The 15,261-nt window shown below is 38.5% G+C and overlaps 1 protein-coding gene across 1 annotated transcript in view; it reads left to right on the top strand.

Moving 5' to 3' along the window:
* LOC117318799 (receptor-type tyrosine-protein phosphatase kappa-like) overlaps positions 1-15,261 on the top strand; it is a 30,426-nt gene that overhangs the window by 6,295 nt on the left and 8,870 nt on the right. The window contains exons 7-8 of the mRNA XM_033873754.1: positions 6,691-6,837; positions 7,272-7,371. Coding sequence (XP_033729645.1) covers positions 6,691-6,837; positions 7,272-7,371 — 247 coding nt within the window. The remainder of the gene's footprint in view (positions 1-6,690; positions 6,838-7,271; positions 7,372-15,261) is intronic.

Here is a 15,261-nt window from a genome sequence, read left to right as displayed (position 1 = left end):
TTATTAACTAACTCACAAATATAAGTCAAAAAGTTTATTCAGTACTTTCATTATTGTTGTCTCATTCGCATTAATTGCAGGCACGTGTTCACGTTTGTTTCTATATATATTTCCTATATGACGGCTCTGATCCCATTAAACCTCTGACGTCACAGGTCAGAGGTCACCAAAACGTAGTCAACGGCTCTGGGTTCGAGAAAAATCGCAATTACTCTAAAACTAAAGTCGCTGTGAAAGTCGACCTTTCAGCATTTTTAGCTTCATCCTAAATCACATTTAAACTTGAAATAGCAAATCGTTACGGGTACACTTTAAGACCACCACGTAATTAAGTCAATTACGCTATGAAGGCTATTTTCACTCCATTCAATTTCATCTCATCTTAAATTGTCCTTATTTGTATTAATTACGAAAGAAATGCATTAAATCTCATAATTGTATGAAAACCTAGCATGTTCAAATTAATAGAGCTGTTAACAAGAAATAATAGAAGTTATATCTCAAATCTTGCTAAATATATTAAATTTGCAAGGAAGAGAAAATTAGAATGGCTTAATAACCAATAATTATGTATAGTCATATAATGTTTCTCATACATATGTTGTATTACTTTTATTAGTAGTTGAATTGTCTGTATGTGCAATTCCAGCACAAATCTATGATAGGATATTGTTTATGATGTAAATAGTAAATTAATTGTCATATACATGCATATAATCACATATCACTATGTGTAAGGGTATATATGTATACAATAAAAGATCCGGATTTTACAACTTACCATCAGTCCATATTTTTTTTATTAATTTTTACGTACCAGAAACCCCAAGCTATCTATTTAAAAGTACGGGACACTAGCGAGAACTACCCAAGATGTCCGATAATTATTAAACCCGTATTCACTTAACAATGTGACGCTTACATAATTAATTAAGTATCAGACGACTATTGACTAATTTGTGTGTAATCAACCCAGTTCTTGTGATCACTGCTTAATACGTAAATGTGTATGTAATTAATAGCATGCATCTTTCAATGAGTTTCACGTAACGGTGTTACAAGCCGATATCCGTGTTTACCCAATACAAGCGTTAATGATGTTAATTACCGATCATAAATTTATTACATGTATTTGAGATTGATTAATTATCGTATCACGCACTGTATGTTTGTGCATAAATTCTTGCTAACTACGAAATAGCAATATGTGTTCCTATAAAAGTTGCCGTCTGTAAAATAACTATAATAGATATTGTACGTCAAGTTGATAAAAGCAAGACCAGGCTATACTATAAAATCCTTTAATACTGTAACATTTAGGTCGTAGAGAAAAAGCAATGTACCGTTATAAAAACAAAAGCTACACATTGTAACACAGGTAAACACCCGGGGCTATGACCTAGCAGCGGTCGCTATGACTACGCACAGTGTCAAGTGATAGTCTGTACAGCTGTCGACACGGGTGACTTGCCCCGACATTTTTTTCTCCTCGTGGTGAAGAAATCGTCCGGATTATTGAGGGAAATTTACTAAAAGTACGCTCCGTTCCCAAAATGGGCTTCCGGAATCGGAATCCAAATTTCCGGACTCGTGAGTACAAATAACGTTACGGAAATCCGTTCCCGTGCATTTCCGTCCGGACTGTGAGTTGTCCGGACTATCGGCGTCCGGATTATCGCGGGTCCACTGTACACGTGTTGTAGTTTAAGTTAAAACATATTTTATTGATATACAGAAATGACAAAGGGATTAGTCAGCAAATTTTACCAACTTATAAACGACTTCTCCCGTAAAATTAACAAAACAATGAATAATAACATAGTCACATGATGGTACAAAATACAAGAATATTCAATTCAAAAATGTGATAAAGAAGAGAGTATAAAAAATTGAGCATTTTGGATTAAGTTGCTTTTGAATGATACGTGTTGTATATGTATAGACGAGTGAACAGGCACACGTATTCATACATGTGTGTGTATTGGATGAAGATATAGTAAATATACATACATGATGTATACTTGGTATTTACAATCTGAAAACTTTTTGTCCGTACCTCGAATAAAGAACTTTAAACTCGTCTTCGGTATTTTTTAGTGTGTCTTATTTAAATATCACAGACATGTACATAAATTAACCGACCATAGGATCTTTCTCCCAGTATTTTTTTTCTTTCTCTGCATATTATTCTCGGTTTTGATTTTCCTGAAAAGTTTGACATTTTGTGTTCCTAAATGGTTACTTTAACTGCTTGATAATACCGCTGAAAAAAATGACGTTTGATACCTGAAATTAGCTACAGACAATTACACAACTATCAAATTATTAGGAACATGTGTGAATTTAGTTGTGTACTCGTCACCGTTTATCACAGGTAAGTTGCAAGGTTCCTTTGAACTGCAGTCAGAAAACTTTAGATCACAGTCCTACCACAGGCGCTAACAGATTAAACATACCACTGTCATATCAAACAAAAATTGAAAGTAATATTTTCTATGCAAGCGCCTGTGGGCTCACATGAGGGTACGTTATAAATATAAATGAAAATATCTGAATGCGTACCACTCTTATATTGTGAATGACGATGTGGCTAGCAACAACCAAGTTTTATGCCACATGATATATATGTTTTAGCAGAGACATATAATATGTCTTTGGTTTTAGTAACGACATATTATGTTTATGTTCGATAACACAGTATTTTATGTAGCAAATAAATGACCACGACAATGGTACACAGATGAAGATACGGCCGGAGACAGATGTCTGCTTATTGTAATGTTCAAGTCAACAATGTGTCTGATTTTAATGCGTTAATTGAACGAAATATGGTAATAAATAAATAATCACATGCACCCTAATTAAATTGCACTGCGGTCGGTACTGACGATCTGCGGTGTCTGATTTTTGCCGAGTCTCTACGAGTTTGCTATTGTACAGGTAACTGTCTTCTGATTAAATATATCAATCAATGTACATGTACGGTAACACGCGAATCTATATGTCTGTTTATAGCCTTTACATTAATTTCATTAACGTGCAGTGACATCAGCAAACGATTAAAACTTCGACGATGTCCTTTGTAAAAATCATCTAGACATGTCAATCACACATGTGGCAACAAATCTGAGAGTATGTGGGCGGAGCTATAGTAGGCTGTGCCTGATTATGGTGTGTCATCAGGTAAACTGTCCACCCCATTCGATGCAGGTATCCCAGCAATCTATTGTCTAATTAATTCTCTGTAAAAAAAGTCTTACGCTATGATTTATGAGAGTGTCGCCCAAAACATAAGGGTATAATTTCACAATATTTACTTTATATTTACTTAAATAATTACGGTAGCTGTTATCCCGTGTATTTGTTATTAATTATTGAGATAATACACGAACACTAATTGTTGCGATTTAAAACGTGTAATTTCATTTATTTATTTAAAAAAAAAATCCTACGGTAAGATGTGAGATACAGGTAGTAGACATGGACCAACTACAGCCTAACATCCTTCTGGATAACAACATATACTCCCCTCAGGTAAAAAAACCATAGGGGTCCGATGGGGTCATTGCGAAACAGGTATACTCTCTATTGTAATTAAGATATGTGATTGACAGGTGTTAACAGTTGGTGAAAACATTTCTATAATGGTAATTACACGGCATGTAATTGTTCTGTGTATAGAGAATTAATCTATATCGCTTTCACTAACTTCAATTATGATTATATTACGCGATATAGAGATTTTTTTCTAGAAAATAATGATACACCATTTATAACTCATTTATAAGTATGACCGTTTAATAGATCATTCAGTTTGATTTCATTTGGTTTTAAACGGTAACGATTTGGAATATATGATTTCCTAGCGAATTTTCAATGATTGCGGTAAAACAAAACCACGATAATGATATAATATATCTATTATATACTCTTCTCCGACATTCTCTTCACAGAAGGTAAATATTTTCTTCTGGAACTCCTTTGTTACCTACCAGTTCAATGGACAATTTCAAATTACATGATCTATCATCAGGCTTCGTTGGACGTAAAATAGACTGGTCTGTAGATAGAAAAAGGACGAAATAGTTCACATTGTTTGGACGTTAGGTCTTGATCGTAATGGTGACGTCTGTATTGTTAGTACGTTATTTTGTTTTGCTTCCAAAATAAAAGGGACGGGAAAGATTCCCATGTTATGCTTATAATTAATTGAAATATGTTAAAATGTATTTTATAGATTTCTTTATTACATACACCAATGTATTGTTTTCTCACAATAAAGAGGGCACATCGGACTATACATACACATCATTCTGTAGTCTATGTATTTCAAACAATATTTATTTGACAATTTCCATTTAACAATATACACAACATTTATAGTATACACACATAGATTCCAATCATGCATGTAATAGAAAAAAAAGAGACCTCGCATAATGATTTTGCTGTGACAATTTGGCTGTTAATGAAATAATGAAGTTGATTAACTACTATATATATAGTTTGGAAAATATGAGCATGGATTTCTATATCTACAGGTAATTTGAATGCGCCCAAGTGTATGTCTATGCTATTAGCCACCCCGGAATCGTCCCTGTAAACTGCAAGTAGCATATATATCAACATAAATAATGATAGTAAGAAAACACACAACGTCTTTAAGTCGTGTATTTAAACTACGAAATGTTTAAACAATTGTACAGTCTATGTATGAAACCCGCTACAAAAAGTCAGACGAAATAATTATAAGCTATAGTATTCAGGATAAAATTTGGTTTTCTTCAAACAATTACGAAACCAAAAACATACATTATGTCCCCGCGAGGACAAGTAATGATCTTATCAATGTTTATCGTCTTCTCATCCGTCACAGGTCGTACACGTATATGGATCAATTTCTCAAACAGACATCTTACTAGCTATATACTTCAGATATATGTGATGACTAAATTATGCAATTAAGGACTTTGCTAGATCACGTAAAAATAAGTCCGAGATCTTTCACTAAATAACGAGCCCCTTATGTGGCCTCTCCGAGGTCATGGCATCTGAGGTCATGCACAAAGCGCCATCTATAAACAGGTCAGCTAAATCAGTAGTGATTAAATGCATAGGCCTATATACAAGTATTGAATTGCAGATCATTTAAACCACATCATTTATCAACAGCAGCAATTGAGACGTTAAGGGAATTTCGTAGACTCACTATACGGTATCCAGATGTTTTTTTTTATTTAGTTATACCCATGATCGTCACGGAGAACCGTATCACTTCGAATTCGAGTCTGACATTAGGGATAGGACACTTGCATGTAAGTCACAAAATCTACCAATCGTCTCGACTGCTAGCGGTAAAAAAATCGGTACACGTACAACGATAAGGGTCGATAATGGTCAACTGAGAGCCACACCACCACAGGTAAAACCGAGGGCTGAATGTAATCGTGGCCCTCCGGGGCTGCATCATCAGGATTCGCGGCGGACAAATTGCTTTGATGTTTCGCGGAGAAACGATCACCGTGGATTTTGATGAACACATTACCACCGGGGATCGCGATGACGCCGTTTTCATGATCCCTGATAGGGATTTAAGGTGATCGGTCGCTGTGATTTACCCCTTGAATAGAAAATCAAACGCCGGCACATGGTGACTTTGTGTTCATTCCTACGGTCTGCACTGTAATAGAATCACAGTGATAAACACTATTGTGTACATAAAAAATGATAACATTTAAAATACAGAAATCGTGCATTTTCAGCAAATGTCTCATTTCACAATGTCTTCTTTCATATTTCTAGCCATTCGTATTTTTTATGAAGAGTTAATCTTTTTGCTCCGTAGCTTTTAACTGGACATAAAATAATCGTCAATGGAAATAAGTATGTTGACTACATCATGAGATTATGTCTCTCGAAACCTTGTGTATTTGATTTACTCAGCAATCGACATTGGTCACGAAAATCGTGATAATGACAACTAGACCATGAATAAGAAATAGAAGAACCAGAAGAAAGTTACTGTCTAGATATTAAAATTTTATATAGCTTATTTTTCAATTAGTCCCCGGTGTCATATTTAAGTAAAGATCGAGGTAAATGGTTGTTTTTAAAGAGTTGAAAAAACCTTAATCACATGTATTTGGATTACATACGAATTGGCATGGTCAGTCAAATGTTTTTCGATTAAAAGGTTGCCAATATATATATAGATAAAATCAAAACAGCATTGCAAGGTCTTTGGTACCTGTTCTAGGACGTTCGTACCTATAATCAGCCTTACACAGAAACTTTCATCTGTTGGAATATCGTGTTATGAAAATAAACAAATGTTCATAAAATTTTAGTTACTCGCACGTTTTATCCTAGATGTAATTCATCCAAGCTGTACGTTTAAAAAATCCACTCCAGTATTCATGTTGATTCTATACTAGATTCTGATGAACACCCAATGCATAATCACAAACAAATATTTTAAGAGAAATAAGTTATTTAAACATTTGTTATTTCATGTACATGTAACAAGCATGTGACCATAAAAAACTGATAAAGAAATATGTTATGCAATTTCAACATAACTCGATAAATCTGGCTCTAAGATTATCTTTTTATAAAACCTATAACATTGAAGTTCGTGTAAAAATTATAAAACATTAAATGCCAGTAATACTGATTAATTTATCTATCCAGGAACAATACATAGCTATACACCAGCTCCTTATAGAAGCCTTTGAAATGCCAGACACACTGATTCCGAGAATGAAGTATCATGCAGCACTTACTGCTGTCTCCAATGGCGGCCCGACGAACCAAACAAAGCTCAGGAAGGAATTCCAGGTAATATCACTCTTTTCCCTTTTTATATAGATTATTCCGGTTTACTATACTTTACATTTTATGTATTTTAAATTATGTAGATAATACAATCTGTTGTTGAGGAGCCGCGGTGGTCGAGTTGTTAAGGTGTTCCGACACTTTATCACTAGCCCTCCACCTCTGGGTTGCGGGTTCGAAACCTAATTCCTGGTACTAAAGGTCGGTTGTTAAAACCTGGAACGTCCTTAATTGACCCAGGCTGTTAATAGGACGTTAAACAAAATAAACCAAACGAAGTTGTTGAAAAAGAGACCTTTAGGAAGTAAAATGACGTTATTCTTCTACATCATTACAAACAGGTAACTTTATCAATACGTTCATTTTACTTGGAGTTTACATGAAAAGATATTTATCAACTCATCACTATATGACTTTGCAACAAACGTTCTATTTAGCTGACACAAATTATGAAACCAGCTTACGATGAGACAAGCTGCAGAGCCGCCTTACTGCCATCTAACACGATGAAGAACAGGACCTTATCTGTCGTTGCAGGTAAAAAAATACCTCTTTCCAATCAAAATTATATTTACATGAAGCAATAAACCTGGTCTAGTCTTGCTTATTCGTTTGGCAAACGTATTCCAACTCACAAAGTTCTCCCGTCAAATGAAACCTTCCTTGTATAATCATCAATGAAATTACAGTATTTGACGGTAGTTCATTTTTTAGCTCACCTGCCCGAAGGGCAAGTGAGCTTATGCCGTGGCGCGGCGTCCGTCGTCCGTCCGTCCGTCCGGCCGTCCGTCCGGCGTCAACTTTCCATTCAAGCAACTTCTTCTCAATAACCAAAAGGCCCAGAGACCTAATATTGGGCCTGTAGCATGCTGGGGTGAAGGGCTACCAAGTTTGTTCAAATGAATAACGTTGACCTTCATTCAAGGTCACAGGGGTCAAAAAGGCTAAAATCGTTAAACAACTTCTTCTCAATAACCAAGAGTCCCAGGGAGTTGATATTGGGTCTGTAGCATGCTGGGGTAAAGGGCTACCAAGTTTGTTCAAATGAATGACCTTGACTTTCATTTAAGGTCACAGGGGTCAAATATGCTAAAAAAAATTAGACGACTTCTTCTAAATAGCCAAAAAAAACCAGGGACTTGATATTGGGTCTGTAGCATGCTGGGGTGAAGGGCTACCAAGTTTGTTCAAATGAATGACCTTGACCTTCATTCAAGGTCACAGGAGTCAAAAAGGCTAAAATATTTAAACAACTTCTTCTCAATTAACCAAGAGTCCCAGGGACTTGATATTGGGTCTGTAGCATGCTGGGGTAAAGGGCTACCAAGTTTGTTCAAATGAATGACCTTGACCTTCATTCAAGGTCACAGGAGTCAAAAAGGCTAAAATCTTTAAACGACTTCTTTTCAATAACCAAGAGTCCCAGGGAGTTGATATTGGGTCTGTAGCATGCTGGGGTGAAGGGCTACCAAGTTTGTTCAAATGAATGACCTTGACTTTCATTCAAGGTCACAGGGGTCAAAAAGGCTAAAACCTTAAAACGACTTCTTCTCAATAACCAAGAGTCCCAGGGAGTTGATATTGGGTCTGTAGCATGCTTGGGTAAAGGGCTACCAAGTTTGTTCAAATGAATGACCTTGACCTTCATTCAAGGTCACAAGATCAGAAAGGCTAAAATCTTTAAACGACTTCTTCTCAATAACCAAGAGTCCCAGAGACCTAATATTTGGCCTGTAGCATGCTGGGGTGAAGGGCTCCCAAGTTTGTTCAAATGAATGACCTTGACTTTCATTCAAGGTCACTGGAGTCAAAAAGGCTAAAATCTTTAAACGACTTCTTCTCAATAACCAAGAGCCCCAGGGAGTTGATATTGGGTCTGTAGCATGCTGGGGTAAAGGGCTACCAATTTTGTTCAAATGAATGACCTTGACCTTCATTCAAGGTCACAGGGGTCAAAAAGGCTAAAATGTTTAAACAACTTCTTCTCAATAACCAAGAGTCCCAGGGAGTTGATATTGGGTCTGTAGCATGCTGGGGTGAAGGGCTACCAAGTTTGTTCAAATGAATGACCTTGACCTTCATTCAAGGTCACAGGGGTCAAAAAGGCTAAAATCTTCAAACGACTTCTTCTCAATAACCAACAGTCTCAGGGAGTTGATATTGGGTCTGTAGCATGCTGGGATGAAGGGATACCTAGTTTGTTCAAATGAATGGCCTTGACCTTCATTCAAGGTCACAGGGGTCAAAAAGGCTAAAATCTTTAAACAACTTTTTCTCGATAACCAACAGTCCCAGAGACCTAATATTTGGCCTGTAGCATGCTGGGGTAAAGGGCTACCAAGTTTGTTCAAATGAATGACCTTGACTTTCATTCAAGGTCACAGGAGTCAAAAAGGCTAAAATCTTTAAACAACTTCTTCTCAATAACCAAGAGTCCCAGGGAGTTGATATTGGGTCTGTAGCATGCTGGGGTAAAGGGCTACCAAGGTTGTTCAACTGAATGACCTTGACTGTCATTCAAGGTCACAGGGGTCAAAAAGGCTAAAACCTTAAAACGACTTCTTCTCAATAACCAAGAGTCCCAGGGAGTTGATATTGGGTCTGTAGCATGCTTGGGTAAAGGGCTACCAAGTTTGTTCAAATGAATGACCTTGACCTTCATTCAAGGTCACAAGATCAGAAAGGCTAAAATCTTTAAACGACTTCTTCTCAATAACCAAGAGTCCCAGAGACCTAATATTTGGCCTGTAGCATGCTGGGGTGAAGGGCTCCCAAGTTTGTTCAAATGAATGACCTTGACTTTCATTCAAGGTCACTGGAGTCAAAAAGGCTAAAATCTTTAAACGACTTCTTCTCAATAACCAAGAGCCCCAGGGAGTTGATATTGGGTCTGTAGCATGCTGGGGTAAAGGGCTACCAATTTTGTTCAAATGAATGACCTTGACCTTCATTCAAGGTCACAGGGGTCAAAAAGGCTAAAATGTTTAAACAACTTCTTCTCAATAACCAAGAGTCCCAGGGAGTTGATATTGGGTCTGTAGCATGCTGGGGTGAAGGGCTACCAAGTTTGTTCAAATGAATGACCTTGACCTTCATTCAAGGTCACAGGGGTCAAAAAGGCTAAAATCTTCAAACGACTTCTTCTCAATAACCAACAGTCTCAGGGAGTTGATATTGGGTCTGTAGCATGCTGGGATGAAGGGATACCTAGTTTGTTCAAATGAATGGCCTTGACCTTCATTCAAGGTCACAGGGGTCAAAAAGGCTAAAATCTTTAAACAACTTTTTCTCGATAACCAACAGTCCCAGAGACCTAATATTTGGCCTGTAGCATGCTGGGGTAAAGGGCTACCAAGTTTGTTCAAATGAATGACCTTGACTTTCATTCAAGGTCACAGGAGTCAAAAAGGCTAAAATCTTTAAACAACTTCTTCTCAATAACCAAGAGTCCCAGGGAGTTGATATTGGGTCTGTAGCATGCTGGGGTAAAGGGCTACCAAGGTTGTTCAACTGAATGACCTTGACCTTCATTCAAGGTCACAGGGGTCAAAAAGGCTAAAATCTTTAAACAACTTCTTCTCAATAACCAAGAGTCCCAGGGAGTTGATATTGGGTCTGTAGCATGCTGGGGTGAAGGGCTACCAAGTTTGTTCAAATGAATGACCTTGACCTTCATTCAAGGTCACAGGGGTCAAATATGCTAAAAAAAAATTAGACGACTTCTTCTAAATAGCCAAAAAAACCAGGGACTTGATATTGGGTCTGTAGCATGCTGGGGTGAAGGGCTACCAAGTTTGTTCAAATGAATGACCTTGACCTTCATTCAAGGTCACAGGAGTCAAAAAGGCTAAAATCTTTAAACGTCTTCTTCTCAATAACCAAGAGTCCCAGGGAGTTGATATTGGGTCTGTAGCATGCTGGGGTGAAGGGCTACCAAGTTTGTTCAAATGAATGACCTTGACTTTCATTCAAGGTCACAGGGGTCAAATATGCTAAAAAAAAATTAGACGACTTCTTCTAAATAGCCAAAAAAACCAGGGAGTTGATATTGGGTCTGTAGCATGCTGGGGTGAAGGGCTACCAAGTTTGTTCAAATGAATGACCTTGACCTTCATTCAAGGTCACAGGAGTCAAAAAGGCTAAAATATTTAAACAACTTCTTCTCAATAACCAAGAGTCCCAGGGACTTGATATTGGGTCTGTAGCATGCTGGGGTGAAGGGCTACCAACTTTGTTCAAATGAATGACCTTGACCTTCATTCAAGGTCACAGGAGTCAAAAAGGCTAAAATCTTTAAACGACTTCTTTTCAATAACCAAGAGTCCCAGGGAGTTGATATTGGGTCTGTAGCATGCTGGGGTGAAGGGCTACCAAGTTTGTTCAAATGAATGACCTTGACTTTCATTCAAGGTCACAGGGGTCAAAAAGGCTAAAATCTTTAAACGACTTCTTCTCAATAACCAAGAGTCCCAGGGAGTTGATATTGGGTCTGTAGCATGCTTGGGTAAAGGGCTACCAAGTTTGTTCAAATGAATGACCTTGACCTTCATTCAAGGTCACAGGAGTCAGAAAGGCTAAAATCTTTAAACGACTTCTTCTCAATAACCAAGAGTCCCAGAGACCTAATATTTGGCCTGTAGCATGCTGGGGTGAAGGGCTCCCAAGTTTGTTCAAATGAATGACCTTGACTTTCATTCAAGGTCACTGGAGTCAAAAAGGCTAAAATCTTTAAACGACTTCTTCTCAATAACCAAGAGCCCCAGGGAGTTGATATTGGGTCTGTAGCATGCTGGGGTAAAGGGCTACCAATTTTGTTCAAATGAATGACCTTGACCTTCATTCAAGGTCACAGGGGTCAAAAAGGCTAAAATGTTTAAACAACTTCTTCTCAATAACCAAGAGTCCCAGGGAGTTGATATTGGGTCTGTAGCATGCTGGGGTGAAGGGCTACCAAGTTTGTTCAAATGAATGACCTTGACCTTCAGTCAAGGTCACAGGGGTCAAAAAGGCTAAAATCTTCAAACGACTTCTTCTCAATAACCAACAGTCTCAGGGAGTTGATATTGGGTCTGTAGCATGCTGGGATGAAGGGCTACCTAGTTTGTTCAAATGAATGGCCTTGATCTTCATTCAAGGTCACAGGGGTCAAAAAGGCTAAAATCTTTAAACAACTTTTTCTCGATAACCAACAGTCCCAGAGACCTAATATTTGGCCTGTAGCATGCTGGGGTAAAGGGCTACCAATTTTGTTCAAATGAATGACCTTGACTTTCATTCAAGGTCACAGGAGTCAAAAAGGCTAAAATCTTTAAACAACTTCTTCTCAATAACCAAGAGTCCCAGGGAGTTGATATTAGGTCTGTAGCATGCTGGGGTTAAGGGCTACCAAGGTTGTTCAACTGAATGACCTTGACCTTCATTCAAGGTCACAGGGGTCAAAAAGGCTAAAATCTTTAAACAACTTCTTCTCAATAACAAAGAGTCCCAGGGAGTTGATATTGGGTCTGTAGCATGCTGGGGTGAAGGGCTACCAAGTTTGTTCAAATGAATGACCTTGACCTTCATTCAAGGTCACAGGGGTCAAAAAGGCTAAAATCTTCAAACGACTTCTTCTCAATAACCAAGAGTCCCAGGGAGTTGATATTGGGTCTGTAGCATGCTGGGGTGAAGGGCTACCAAGTTTGTTCAAATGAATGACCTTGACTTTCATTCAAGGTCACAGGGGTCAAAAAGGCTAAAACCTTAAAACGACTTCTTCTCAATAACCAAGAGTCCCAGGGAGTTGATATTGGGTCTGTAGCATGCTTGGGTAAAGGGCTACCAAGTTTGTTCAAATGAATGACCTTGACCTTCATTCAAGGTCACAAGATCAGAAAGGCTAAAATCTTTAAACGACTTCTTCTCAATAACCAAGAGTCCCAGAGACCTAATATTTGGCCTGTAGCATGCTGGGGTGAAGGGCTCCCAAGTTTGTTCAAATGAATGACCTTGACTTTCATTCAAGGTCACTGGAGTCAAAAAGGCTAAAATCTTTAAACGACTTCTTCTCAATAACCAAGAGTCCCAGGGAGTTGATATTGGGTCTGTAGCATGCTGGGGTAAAGGGCTACCAATTTTGTTCAAATGAATGACCTTGACCTTCATTCAAGGTCACAGGGGTCAAAAAGGCTAAAATGTTTAAACAACTTCTTCTCAATAACCAAGAGTCCCAGGGAGTTGATATTGGGTCTGTAGCATGCTGGGGTGAAGGGCTACCAAGTTTGTTCAAATGAATGACCTTGACCTTCATTCAAGGTCACAGGGGTCAAAAAGGCTAAAATCTTCAAACGACTTCTTCTCAATAACCAACAGTCTCAGGGAGTTGATATTGGGTCTGTAGCATGCTGGGATGAAGGGATACCTAGTTTGTTCAAATGAATGGCCTTGACCTTCATTCAAGGTCACAGGGGTCAAAAAGGCTAAAATCTTTAAACAACTTTTTCTCGATAACCAACAGTCCCAGAGACCTAATATTTGGCCTGTAGCATGCTGGGGTAAAGGGCTACCAAGTTTGTTCAAATGAATGACCTTGACCTTCATTCAAGGTCACAGGAGTCAAAAAGGCTAAAATCTTTAAACGACTTCTTCTCAATAACCAAGAGTCCCAGGGAGTTGATATTGGGTCTGTAGCATGCTGGGGTGAAGGGCTACCAAGTTTGTTCAAATGAATGACCTTGACTTTCATTCAAGGTCACAGGGGTCAAATATGCTAAAAAAAATTAGACGACTTCTTCTAAATAGCCAAAAAAACCAGGGAGTTGATATTGGGTCTGTAGCATGCTGGGGTGAAGGGCTACCAAGTTTGTTCAAATGAATGACCTTGACCTTCATTCAAGGTCACAGGAGTCAAAAAGGCTAAAATCTTTAAACGACTTCTTCTCAATAACCAAGAGTCCCAGGGAGTTGATATTGGGTCTGTAGCATGCTGGGGTGAAGGGCTACCAACTTTGTTCAAATGAATGACCTTGACCTTCATTCAAGGTCACAGGAGTCAAAAAGGCTAAAATCTTTAAACGACTTCTTTTCAATAACCAAGAGTCCCAGGGAGTTGATATTGGGTCTGTAGCATGCTGGGGTGAAGGGCTACCAAGTTTGTTCAAATGAATGACCTTGACTTTCATTCAAGGTCACAGGGGTCAAAAAGGCTAAAATCTTTAAACGACTTCTTCTCAATAACCAAGAGTCCCAGGGAGTTGATATTGGGTCTGTAGCATGCTGGGGTGAAGGGCTACCAAGTTTGTTCAAATGAATGACCTTGACCTTCATTCAAGGTCACAGGAGTCAGAAAGGCTAAAATCTTTAAACGACTTCTTCTCAATAACCAAGAGTCCCAGAGACCTAATATTTGGCCTGTAGCATGCTGGGGTGAAGGGCTCCCAAGTTTGTTCAAATGAATGACCTTGACTTTCATTCAAGGTCACTGGAGTCAAAAAGGCTAAAATCTTTAAACGACTTCTTCTCAATAACCAAGAGCCCCAGGGAGTTGATATTGGGTCTGTAGCATGCTGGGGTAAAGGGCTACCAATTTTGTTCAAATGAATGACCTTGACCTTCATTCAAGGTCACAGGGGTCAAAAAGGCTAAAATGTTTAAACAACTTCTTCTCAATAACCAAGAGTCCCAGGGAGTTGATATTGGGTCTGTAGCATGCTGGGGTGAAGGGCTACCAAGTTTGTTCAAATGAATGACCTTGACCTTCATTCAAGGTCACAGGGGTCAAAAAGGCTAAAATGTTTAAACAACTTCTTCTCAATAACCAAGAGTCCCAGGGAGTTGATATTGGGTCTGTAGCATGCTGGGGTGAAGGGCTACCAAGTTTGTTCAAATGAATGACCTTGACCTTCAGTCAAGGTCACAGGGGTCAAAAAGGCTAAAATCTTCAAACGACTTCTTCTCAATAACCAACAGTCTCAGGGAGTTGATATTGGGTCTGTAGCATGCTGGGATGAAGGGCTACCTAGTTTGTTCAAATGAATGGCCTTGATCTTCATTCAAGGTCACAGGGGTCAAAAAGGCTAAAATCTTTAAACAACTTTTTCTCGATAACCAACAGTCCCAGAGACCTAATATTTGGCCTGTAGCATGCTGGGGTAAAGGGCTACCAATTTTGTTCAAATGAATGACCTTGACTTTCATTCAAGGTCACAGGAGTCAAAAAGGCTAAAATCTTTAAACAACTTCTTCTCAATAACCAAGAGTCCCAGGGAGTTGATATTAGGTCTGTAGCATGCTGGGGTTAAGGGCTACCAAGGTTGTTCAACTGAATGACCTTGACCTTCATTCAAGGTCACAGGGGTCAAAAAGGCTAAAATCTTTAAACAACTTCTTCTCAATAACAAAGAGTCCCAGGGAGTTGATATTGGGTCTGTAGCATGCTGGGGTGAAGGG

This window comes from Pecten maximus, unplaced genomic scaffold (assembly GCF_902652985.1).
Source record: "Pecten maximus unplaced genomic scaffold, xPecMax1.1, whole genome shotgun sequence".
In the NCBI taxonomy this organism is placed as follows: Eukaryota; Metazoa; Mollusca; class Bivalvia; order Pectinida; family Pectinidae; genus Pecten; species Pecten maximus.
Note: the sequence above shows the minus strand (reverse complement) of the source record. Positions and strands in the feature narration are given on the sequence as shown.